Here is a 12,595-nt window from a genome sequence, read left to right on the forward strand (position 1 = left end):
GTCCAATCGATTCGAAACTGGAGTTGTCAGCAGAATAATCGAATGTCGGAAGAGAATCGATTCAAGAACTACCTGAGCCAATCAAATCACGTCATGTCGAATTTTTGCCAATCCAAACGTTTGACCCCTCCGCATTGGGCAAAACCAATCATATATATATATACTAATCTTTGTATGGTATAGTCTGTACAATATTAAATAGGGTCAAATAGATTCCAAAGCTATTTGGCGAAATGACTCTCAAGTCCAAATTTGGTTGGTGAAATGCACAATATATACTTGACCAGTTTATGTGTACTCAAATTGGCCAATGGAATTGCTTCATTTTTGGAATAGCCAATCAAATCACTAGAACAATGAAATCACCAAAAAATAAGCAGCTTTTATATTATATGCTTACTCGTGCACCATAAACCGAGCGGAAATCAGATTAAATGATCCCCAAAATGAACCTAATTCAAACCGATTAAATAATGAAGAAGAATGCCCAACCTTTCGGCTTCATTATTACGCATGGTAGCTATAAACTACTAGAATAGATAAATAGTCTCTCACGTTCCCACGTCTTTTCATATGACGCTGTTAAGCCACGTTCAAATAACATTTTGGTCGGTTGTCAAGGTGACGCAGTACGAGTCACTCATGTAGTTGGAACAACGGAACAGATTAGTTTTAATGGATTGGATGCAATATACATGTATATATATATTATATATATCTACGCCGAGTCGACAAATTTCCACTGAAACAGCGTCCGGTCTGAGCTCCCAATCGTAAACAACGTCGTGTCGTCGCAACTGACCGCGACTCCGTGCACTGGCCCGCCATGGCCTCGGACCGTTGCGTATGCCATCTAATATTATTATATCACGTTTAAATATATATACATACATATATGCGGCCGCGTACTTTCAAACACTCAACATGTATAACGTTATAAATATATATATATATATATGTATGTGCAAGACACACAATGCATACTCCAACACACAAGCAACGGATTACACACCGCATATATACATATCTATATATATATATATATAGCCCCGTCCTTTCAAACACTCAAATACATATACATACATATATATTGTGCAAGACACACACAATTCATACTCCACACACAAACATGCGGACGACTACACACCATATATATATATATATATATATATACAATTCACACTCTCTCTTCACTTATGCATATGAATGACATATATTCATATACGTACATATATATATACAATTCACACTCTCTTCACTTATGCATATGAATGACATATACGTATATATATATATACAATTCACACTCTCTTCACTTATGCATGTGAATGACACTTACGTTTTTGGATAAAGCCGGGAACGAGTGGCAGTTGAGGTCGCCCTTGTCATTGCCACACACGAGCACCTTCTTGGACATCGCCACGGCCATCGCGTGCACAAAATCAGTCGAGTCGCCCCAGACGCCCTGCGACGCCCAGCTTAAAACACACGTCAGGCTCGCCCAATCAACGTCGCGCAAGAGACTCGGGCTACTGATCCACGCCCCGTCCAGCGTATTTACTAGAGTCAGCGGTATATATTATTGTAAATTGTTCGAAATTGGTGATTGCATGCACTGATACATCGACCAATCAAAACACAGAACACGATGTATGTGACCAATCAAATAGTCTCTCGCTCCAACCATCATGCAGCATATCGAATGATAGTATTTACTGTTAGTATGACCCAGGAAGTGTTTTATATACGACATTCCGTACAAAACTATTGATCGATCGATGGAATATTTTTTGGTACATAAATTCCAAATATTGGCTAAATGCTCAATATCTCAAATGAGCATTAAAAAAAAAATGCATAAAAAAGTAGTGGAAAACTTGATATTAGTGTACGTACAGTAGATCAACTCGAACGCGTCGCTGTTGGCACGAAGGTATCGGCTGTCTTTGGAAAAGTCCAAGTGGGTGATGTGTCTATAATAGATATAAATATATATATATCCAAGTCGTATATATGATATATATTATATATATATAACAATTTGTTATAGTAATAGTAATAATACCCCGTGGCCTTGGTGCATTTGGACTTTAGCGCGTAGTTTTCCATGACCGAGTGCAAGTAAATGCAATTGTCGTGGGACCTAATACATATCGGTTTTGTAAGGTATTATTAAATAATATATTTCTTCATTCATTTTTATTTACCCAATCGCTAGCAACGTGCCGTCAGGGCTAAACTTGATATCGGCCAAACTTTGCTTGGAGTCTCGCCCTTCGTGCACGATTTCCAATGTCGTGGCGTCCAAAATGCAAAACTATCGAGGTTCACACAATATATATGTATATGTATATATGTATATATACATATAATATATATTAGACATATTACGTACAGCTCCGTCTTTTAACTGCGTCGTTTGAGATGCACTGCCGAGTCCTACCGCGAGCAATTTGCCATCCCCAGAATAACTGATGCACTTGATCGGGGTGTCCATGATCACTTTTCCAATCTACAGCCATCGACCATTTATAATTAATTCAAATCATGATATACCAACAATATAATTAATATATATATATATATATCGACCAGTTCATGAGTATGGGCATTCCACACACGCAAGGCACAGTCTTCGCCACCGGTCGCGACGATATTTGCCTGGTTTGGGTGGGTAGCCAGACCAAATAGCCCGTGCTCCGAGTGACTTTCTAACACTAAATTCGTGTCGCCGCGTTCTTGGCTGAGCTCGTACACTTCCCCACCTACATTCAAAGTTATCGCTTTCAAGTCTCAGAGTCATACGCCAAAATCTTTGTTTGGGATACATAAAAAACATAATATTAAACAAACAGCATTGGGGCATACAAGTATACAATCGAGCCCTCACTGAATTTGGGCGAATGATACTTTGAAAGGGAATTGCATGAATTTTCGCAAAAGTTTGGTTTATAATCAGCGCTTAAAGCAGTTGTAAGCCAATGAAATGTCATATTGAGAGAAACTGAAGAATTACAGCGAATGAAATGCAAATGTCGCCAGTAACTTGGAACATGCGAATTTTGAAATGTCAGCAGTAACCTGGAACAGAGGAAGTACCAAAGATGAGTTTAAGATTCAAAACGAACCCATCGTGTCAAAACAGATCTATTGGTGAAGGAATGAAAACGTTATACCCAATCATAATACAAAAAGCCATGACGTCCAAATATATATATATATATATATAGATAGTTATATATAGATAGTTATATATAGATAGTTATATATATATATATATATAGTTATATATATATATAGATAGTTATATATATATATAGATAGTTATATATATATATAGATAGTTATATATATATATAGATAGTTATATAGATAAACAGTACGAATTGGCAACATCGTTTCACTTGCACCTCAGTAAGCAGGACGATGAACTACCACAAGGACAACCACAAACCACTGAAAACAATCCACAACTCGTAATTTAAAAGGATTTAAAATGAATAAAAAACCAACCTTTGGTGCCGACAAGGAACCGAGACTCAAACACGTCCCATGCGACACTGCGCACAATCGGGTTGGAACACGCGGGTTTGGCTTGCACCATGTCACAGTCCCAGATCGGATGCAATGTTCGACTCCACACTTTGACATGGCCGTCCGCACTGCCCGTGACGACACCTATTTCAAATCCATTTAAAATACAATTTTCATTGAAACCAATTCGAAAATGCGATATCGATATACGACCAATCAAAACCCAAAACACAAAACAAGTAACCAATGAAAGCATCACCCTTCTTCGTTCGACCCATGCAACATGTGTGTGTGGGTCACTTCCGTGTGACACTCGACAACATCGTTTACATACAAAAGTCAGTACAAACACATCTCGCGGGGATAAAAAATACTGTGATCGCACCGTATATATATATATATATATATATATATATATATAGTTACTTTAATTACAACTTTTCTCGCGATCGTAACTAATTATATCACACAACGAAACACCAATCTCACCTATTCTAACTTGTTTTTGATCTCACAATCGATCGATAGAGTTGACACGAATCAGCCCCAAAGCCCAAAAACTGTTGGCGAGTTTAATATTTGTCAAGATATTCGAAATTGGAGATCAAATCAGCAGCACTAAATCGGCAGACAATCGATATATCGACCAATCAAAACCCACAACACGAATCAAGTAGCCAATCAAATCCACTCATATTCGACCAATGCACCATCGAATTCGTGTGTGACTCGCTGACGTTTACATACAAAAGTCAATCAATCGATAGATTTGGCAAAGAATCAGCACACAAAAGTAATCCAAATGTTTGGTAAAACGACAATATATGCAATAATATTATTGTTTATTGTACGTACCCAACACCGACACTGCGATGGTGTTGATCGTGCCAGCGTGTGCAGGTATACTCTTTTCAATTGTGGTCGTATGGGCGTCCCACAGGTACAAATGGCCCGTGCGCGTGCCTACATACAGGTCAGCTCGCGGATGTATTTAAAATCCATTTTAAATCCCACTTTCGCACGTTATAATTTATTTTTTAAATTCTATTCACGCCATCCATACCCGTGACAACCGACGATTGATCCAACAATGCGCCCCCACAAGTCACCATTTGAATCTGCCCATGGGCTCCAAATGTGCCCATCGTCGCGTGACAAAAAGGGGGGTCCACCCGCCAAAAGATGACGTGATCAGCGCCGCCCGTGATGACGTCATACACACTTTGCATCGGAGGCAATGTCAGTGCAAATCGCACGGGGAGATGGGTGGTTCGTGTGGTTGCCAGGATGCGGCTGTCGTGCCAGAGCTTGGACGGAGAATAGTAGATGCACATGGACTGATACGGGTCCTTCCCGATGCTTACGAGGCGAGTGCTGGTGTCGTTGAACGTCAAGTACACGACAGCTTTCGAGTGAAACGGCGCCAAAATCTAGGAAATACAGTAAATATTGTCAAGATATTGTCAATATATTCGAATGTTTGCGTGCTCTCAATCGAATCAGAGCAGAATCTCCAAATCGGTGCACAATCGATACACGACCAATCAAAAACCACAACACGAATCAAGTAGCCAATCAAATTATCCACTCACATTCGACCAATTAGTGTGTGAATGAAATTAGTGTGATACTGGACACCCTTTACATACAAAAGTCAATACCAAGAAGAATCGATCGATAGATTTGGCAAAGAATCAGCACAAAGTCAACCAAGTTTTGCGTACAAGGGCAATATCAAGCCAAATCGATTCGAAATTAACTGGAGCCATCAGCAGAATCATGATCGAATGTGTTAAAAGAATCGATGAACGAACCGCCTGAGCCAATCAAATCTCGTCATGTCGAATTTCTGCCAATCCAAACGTTTGACCCCATTATTGGGCAAAAAACAAACACATACATATATATACTAGTCATTGTAAAGTTGTATAGTGTGTACAAGATTAATAAATATGGATCAAATACTTTGAAAGCTATTTGTCGAAATCACTCTCAAGTAGTCCAAATTTGGTTGAAATATATGGACAAAATACAAGTGACGACGACATATATAGATAGATAGGTAGATCTCGTACGGCAATAGGCGAGCAGGCGGCGGGGTCCCAAATGTGAATCCGAGGTCGGACTGAAGGATTCGATGACGTAAACACTTCTTCGCCAGTGGCTACGAGCAATCCGTCGCCAGTCAGCGCCAGCGAGATGATGGGGGCGGTGTGCCCCGAGTAGAACACTTGAGTGTGGTGTTTCCTATGAACCAATCAAAACCCTCTTTTGTCATTTTCAAGTTGGTTTTTGGTCGTGTTCCAAGCAGCATGCATCGAGTAAGTAGTAATATATATTGTTGCTTTCGAGTGACATTTCATTGTGTTGTGGTTTCTCGTTGGAATTTAAATCGATTTGATTGGCTACCTCAGACGAGCTCAACATTATGAACCAATCAAAACCCATTTCTCAATGAAATTCAACAACCAATCAGATCGATTGTGGATCGGTTTCGTCGGCGCGATTCGATTGCACCCCGTCCCCAAATTTGTATCAAATCGACCATACATACTTTAACTCCAACAGTCCTCCAAATGGTATTTTTCTAATATGTATACAGTACTCTCATACATAAGGTTCAACTCGGGCTCGATATTCAATCCACGCTGCTAAGTCCAATATTTCAGGACAAAATAGACCATACAATCAAACTACTAACACCAACGCCAAAAGTACTACCGTATACCTTATGGATCTGTACGACCCCCGAAAATGTCAGTAAAATCTGATCGAAATGGATACAACTCAATAAGGTGGTCTGATTTCTTTCCGTTCGGATTGGTTACTTCTTCTACTTTGACTTGTTTAATTGGCTAGAACGAGATAATTGGACAGTTTTGACCAATATATAGCGACTTGGGTATAGCCTTCCAAAGTACCACCAAATCGTACTTTATTGACATCATACAGCAATTTGGGTACAACTCGATAAGGCAAAATCATGGGTACTGATCCATAAGGTATACGGTAGTCTTGCCCCATATCTTTCGAATGAAAACGGACAACTGGAAAATGTCCTGGCCAATCAAAGCGTGCAGACATGACAAATTTCATCCAATCATCGATCAGAATTAGTGTGGCCCACGTGTTTGGCTCACCGAGTCAAAAACCAAATGATCGATACCATACATTGCATACATAGTAAGCTAAATCAACATGGGCTCAACCAATCATATTATTCACATATTAGCTGCCAACTCCATAAACAGTGAAAAGGCCATATATATATAATGTACATACCGGTCGTAACTGATGCCCATGTTACCCGTGATGCTGATCAATCTCTTGGATTTGGAATACCCCAATGACCCACGGACGTCTTGAAGCCTGGCGCCATAAGCGTATTCAAGCGTCAAATTAAACGGAAACGACTGGGGTTCATCTGGGACAACCGATGGCGGAATTAAACTGCTCAAGTATGGCTTGGCGCCTACCAGGATAAAATACATCAACTTATGAGACCTATATGAACCATATCTCGGATGTCTATTCAATTTTATTTGAGTCGATCGGATTGGCTCGTTCAGAATAAACCAGTAGATGATTCAGCCAATCAAAACTTCAGTATGCATTGTTGATAGTGTCCTAGGGATTTCATCCAACCCCAGATCAACACTTTCTAGACGGTTAATGTAAATTATGATCCTATAATACACCAAAAGTAATATATTTGTATCAACCCATATCTATCCATACAACTGAAGATCCCCTCGTATGCATAGATATCGATTGCGATATGTATCACACTGGGCCTTGTTTGTTACAAACCTCAATACAAAATAATCGGTCGAGTTGCCACATGGCAAACCATCATATACTCTATCGGATCTCTCACAAATATATATATATATATACCCAGACAATATATATATATATTCACTGCCTTGGCCATATATAAACACACGTTGCCTCGTCTCTTTACGCACCTGCAAACGGCGCAACAGCCATCGGGGTCGGTACAAACCAGCCTTCGGTTTCCATATCCGGATCCGGTTCAACCAACTTGGCTGGATTGGCCATATCTTTGTCCACGGGGATTGAACTCGACACTTTCCACTGCACAATTCCATGATCATAGAGTCCCACACTAATTAAAAACGCTCCGTTTTGGCTAAACGACAAGCCCTGAACAGGTCCAACGTGTCCGCTGTACATCTTAGATGGAAGCCCGCCCCGCACACACGGAAATCGGACCAATTTAAGCGCACCCTGGGAATCGCCCACCACGAGAATGCCGGTAGAATTGGCCGCGCTAGCCGTGATACTCGTCTGGGAAGATGAAGGAGGCCATGCGCCTTGGTTGAACCAGTTGAAAATAGTGTGGCAAGTGTGCCACGATTGATTCTTCAATGCCGAGGCACTGGCAACGTGGGACCCTGTCGTCAAATCGGCAAACAAGAGCTCGAATCCCCCGCAGTTGCTCTACACAAAGCACGAGTTGGGTTTGCATACTTGTGTATAGAAATAGGATGGATAGAGAAATACAATGACATATGTATATATAATAATCAATGTTTCAAAACGGTATATAGATATATACATATATATAGATGTACACATGGGGTAGATATATGGCGCAAGAAAAAGGAATATATTTATTCAAGTACTCGATAGTAGGGCAAAGAAAACATATATATGTACAGGGTAGTACATGTGAAGATATATATATGGCGTAAGTATATATATATATCTTAAAGTACTCGATAGTAGGCCAAACAAAGAAAACATGTAACGTGCACTACCATATGTGGCGTTGATCTGCACCATGCAATATAAAACGTGATATATCATTAGGTCATTCAATATAATCTCAAACCATTTATGTCATTGTACTATATGCAAAAATTTGTCCAATCTAATTATATGGTGGTCTATATGAAAAGAAGAATCAAGGGATGTTACGTACGCGTAGATATTGCGAATCGCTCGTGATGTCGAAATGCGTGATAAAGCTACAATCCATCGTTTTCGTCAATATATATATATTATGGATATATATATATTATGGATATATATATATATATATTATGGATATATATATATATATATATTATGGATATATATATATTATGGATATATATATACCTTTTGTGCTTGGTAAAGGTGGCGCGCTTGGCGTATTCGTTGGGCACGTCGTAAATGTAAATCGAATTGTCCTGGGAACCGACCACCAACGACACGCCGTCGGGTGAGTACGCCACAACCGAAATCGGCTGCTTGGTGTCTCTCGTCTCATGGAGTACCTCTATATATGTAAATATATTACGTATTATATAATATATATATATTATGTATTATAGAATGTATATATTACATTATATATGTATTACATATAATATAATATATATATATTATGTATAATATAACGTATTTTACATGTATCGAATGAATTCAGCAAATGTGATGGAGAATATCCTAACCAATCAAACGTGCACGAACAAAACAATACTTCCACCAATCATCGAGTTGTTTGGCCCTGTCAATAAAATGTTCATCTTCCATTGTATATACATACACCATCATACATGTGAATAACTTCAACACTGACTCGAATGGATGATTCTCGAGTGAAATCAGCTACCACGTTCAAATTTTGAGCGAAACGGACAATATATATATATATATATTGATATACTTCCGTCTATACAATTAACAAACCAAATTAATTTCACGTGTCTAAAGGTGACAACACCATCACCACCAGCCAACCCAAACACCATCAGCAGCATATTCATCATTGCCATAACTTATATCCTTTGAAGCGAAAATTAGTAATATTGTCAACTTGAATCATAGTGGGAGTAAGTACCGCCCGTAGAATCGATCGAATCTAGATTGGAGAAATATCGAAAATCACGAATAACGACGCTATTGGCCAATACATTTTTGAATGGATTTGATTGGCTCGTACGGAAACAACACAAGTATATTCAACCAACCAGAACACTCCAGCGTGCTTCCATCTTGAGTAGACAAACCAAGCGACATTATTCGATTCGACGGGGTCTGGAAATTTGTACCGAATATACCACAATATATATATATATACATATATCCACATTCGATGGCACGACAATCACAAATACTTGACACCCAACCAACCACACACATATATATATATATATATATCTTTGCTTTGGTATACCTAGTTGGACGGCGCCATCCACGACCTTTTCTTCGTAAATCAACACTGTGCCATCCTTTTTATGCCGATTCTTGCGGGGGTTGCCGCCGAGTCCGACGGCCACGTACGCGCCTTCAGGTGAATACGCCACTGCCCTGGAGGCGGTTTCAAGGGTGAATTTGAGCACACATCGGTGCCGATGCAGGTCCCACAGCCGCAGCGTAGCGTCGTCTCCGCCAGTGATTGCTTTGTCTTTTAACGGGTGTATAGCCAAAGCCTGGACGTGGCCTTTCCAGTGCATTTCGACACTCCATTGAACAGACCCATCCGACAAACTCAGCTCCAACACCGCACTACCCCTTGTACCCACGAGAATCGACTGGTTGCACCACGCTAGAGACCGTACAGGCATCTCGTGCACGGAATTCCACTCGGAGAGACACTCCAAATCGCCCGACCACAGCTACATACATTTATATATATATACAAACATGAGTGAATACTCTATATATTGTTCAAACTGGAGCGACATGCATGGTGGAAATGAACGAGTAGTGAATGAATCGACGACACAACCAAATATAGCGACAGATGCAAATATCAGGATACTAGTACAAGCAGCGATAGAGTTGGCGAATCAGCATAAACGTGTCCAAGTTTGTTTCTGAGTAAGAGGACATTATATCGAGAACTCAAAACTGGACCCGCCAGCCAGCAGAATAATATCTTATAGACTCAACAACACCCGCCTCATGGCCAATCAAATCACGACCTGTTGAGTTTCTGCCAATCCAAACGCTTGATTTGGGGGCAAACCCATATATATATATATATATATATATATATATATACGAATCGTTGAATACTAAACTCTAGTTTGTACAACCTGATATTCGATCAATTCGATTCGAAGGCTAGTTGGGGTGAAAAACACAATACTACTTTCTATATATACTATGATTGTCACATCGGTTCAAATGTACACTTACTTCTCCATGCCTTGTAGAATGACTTGGCCAATCAAAGTGCATTCATGGGAAGTTTCAACCAATCACCATATAGTTTGGTCCTGCGGTTTCACCAATCCAAAACACCATCTCGTTAAATGTGAATGAATACCATCCATTGAATACGCTTCAAATCAAGCTACAATATATATCAAAGGTACAGATGAATGACTAGAGAATATATCATTGACGATTTTGGGCAGCACGTTCTCAAAAATATCAAATGTCTATAACGTGGAGATGCCATGTTTCGATGCAAAATTGCCAGAAATGAACTGTCGTATATCATCACATATATCAAATGTATGTCTCCTCGAGCTTTTAATATTTCAGAATGTATGGGTACAGAATGTATGTTTTACCTTGATGAGACCATCCCGACCGCCGCTACACAGGGACGTGCCGTTTATGACGACGAGAGCAGCCACGTTGCGGGTATGCGCCGGCACAATCGTCACCAACTCAATGCCTAGTATACCACGTATAGTATTACTAGCCACGGATAGTATTACTAGTTGATAACATATTTGATACCCTTGAATTTGTACAATTCGCCGCTCGTGGACCCGACGATCGCGTCTTGGTGGAGAAATACCACCGATAAAAATGGCTGCAAATACCCTCGTTTGCCCATCACCGCTTGCTTTCGCACGAGATTTCGGCCTTGCTGGGCGTAAAATAGCACCGTGTGGGTGTTCAGCTACGATTGGTTGGAATGGGGTCAAAACAAATTTATCTTTGATTTAAAATTATTTGACATTTTTCAGATTTTTTCTTATTATACTGATTTTTTATTTTCCCTTTATTTTGGCCAAATGGTTGGAATTGGAAAGGGGTTGAAACAAATTTTTTAAAAATATCAGTTTAGTTTTTAAATATATGTGCCATTTTTCAGATTTTTTATTATGATTATACATAAATATATATATATATATATATATATTGCCTATACAATATATGGAATAACACAGTACCGCTAAAAACGTCGATGCAGTGGGATGAAACACAAGCCCGAGCAGTTTGTGGGCGCCAGACTTGACACTTGATAACACGACGCCAAGTTCCCAGTCGTACAAGACAATGCGGTTGTCTGCATCGCTGCCAGCGGAAGCTAGCAGATTCCCCGCAGGATTGAACCTATTATTACAAAATCCACACCATATTATTATCCATTTACGGGAAATGAAGAAATATTACTATATATATATTTAGCACGTACGCGAGTTCGACCACACCGCGCTTGTGGGTGCCGCGAAGCGTCGACAGTACGTCGAGCGCCTACCGTATACATCCCGATGTACCATTGAATATGAGTTCAAGTATACTATACTGAATATAGCATTGTTTAATATGATTTCAAGTATATATACTATACTGAATGTAGTATTGTTTTTTATATGAGGTTCAAGAATACTTACTGTACTGAATGTAGTAGTATAAGTTCAAGTATACTATACTGAATGTAATAGTATTTTATATGAGTTCAAGAATACTTTAATAAATATAATGTATATATATATATATACGAAACATGTGTACCTGCACTTGCCACACGTGAATGGCGGGGTATTTCCCACCTTCCCCCGATGCTACGACGTCCAAAGTCGGATGCACCGCCAAGCACAGTACCTGCAATCACGTCAAATGAGACGAATAGTGACCAATATCGGGGGTTCGAATAGTGACATGTCTTCAGAAAATAGTGACATATCTTCGTACTTCGTCTTGATGTTGTTTAAAGTGTTTTTGGGACCATCCCTTGGCATCAAACACAACAACGACCTTGGCCACTGGATACACGATTTTGCCTAAATATATATACATAAATATATATTTAGAATTAGATTTATTTTTAGACGAGTAGTATTCAAATATATATATATATATA

The 12,595-nt window shown here is 39.5% G+C and overlaps 1 protein-coding gene across 1 annotated transcript in view; it reads right to left on the reverse strand.

Moving 5' to 3' along the window:
* Positions 1 to 718: 718 nt before the first annotated feature.
* Positions 719 to 12,595, reverse strand: part of H257_17901 (hypothetical protein) — a gene marked incomplete at its 3' end in the record, with an annotated part of 25,809 nt that continues 13,932 nt past the window's right edge. The window contains exons 23-43 of the mRNA XM_009846865.1: positions 12,247 to 12,336; positions 11,927 to 11,985; positions 11,682 to 11,844; positions 11,242 to 11,407; positions 11,070 to 11,176; positions 9,722 to 10,163; positions 8,662 to 8,821; positions 8,483 to 8,528; positions 7,503 to 7,998; positions 6,817 to 7,006; positions 5,610 to 5,781; positions 4,598 to 4,964; positions 4,390 to 4,497; positions 3,514 to 3,678; positions 2,593 to 2,765; positions 2,396 to 2,512; positions 2,208 to 2,317; positions 2,066 to 2,143; positions 1,897 to 1,973; positions 1,340 to 1,560; positions 719 to 853 (exon numbers count right to left, since the gene is read on the reverse strand). Coding sequence (XP_009845167.1) covers positions 719 to 853; positions 1,340 to 1,560; positions 1,897 to 1,973; positions 2,066 to 2,143; positions 2,208 to 2,317; positions 2,396 to 2,512; positions 2,593 to 2,765; positions 3,514 to 3,678; positions 4,390 to 4,497; positions 4,598 to 4,964; positions 5,610 to 5,781; positions 6,817 to 7,006; positions 7,503 to 7,998; positions 8,483 to 8,528; positions 8,662 to 8,821; positions 9,722 to 10,163; positions 11,070 to 11,176; positions 11,242 to 11,407; positions 11,682 to 11,844; positions 11,927 to 11,985; positions 12,247 to 12,336 — 3,642 coding nt within the window. The remainder of the gene's footprint in view (positions 854 to 1,339; positions 1,561 to 1,896; positions 1,974 to 2,065; positions 2,144 to 2,207; positions 2,318 to 2,395; positions 2,513 to 2,592; positions 2,766 to 3,513; positions 3,679 to 4,389; positions 4,498 to 4,597; positions 4,965 to 5,609; positions 5,782 to 6,816; positions 7,007 to 7,502; positions 7,999 to 8,482; positions 8,529 to 8,661; positions 8,822 to 9,721; positions 10,164 to 11,069; positions 11,177 to 11,241; positions 11,408 to 11,681; positions 11,845 to 11,926; positions 11,986 to 12,246; positions 12,337 to 12,595) is intronic.

This window comes from Aphanomyces astaci (genome assembly GCF_000520075.1).
Source record: "Aphanomyces astaci strain APO3 unplaced genomic scaffold supercont1.126, whole genome shotgun sequence".
Lineage (NCBI taxonomy): Eukaryota > Oomycota > Saprolegniomycetes > Saprolegniales > Verrucalvaceae > Aphanomyces > Aphanomyces astaci.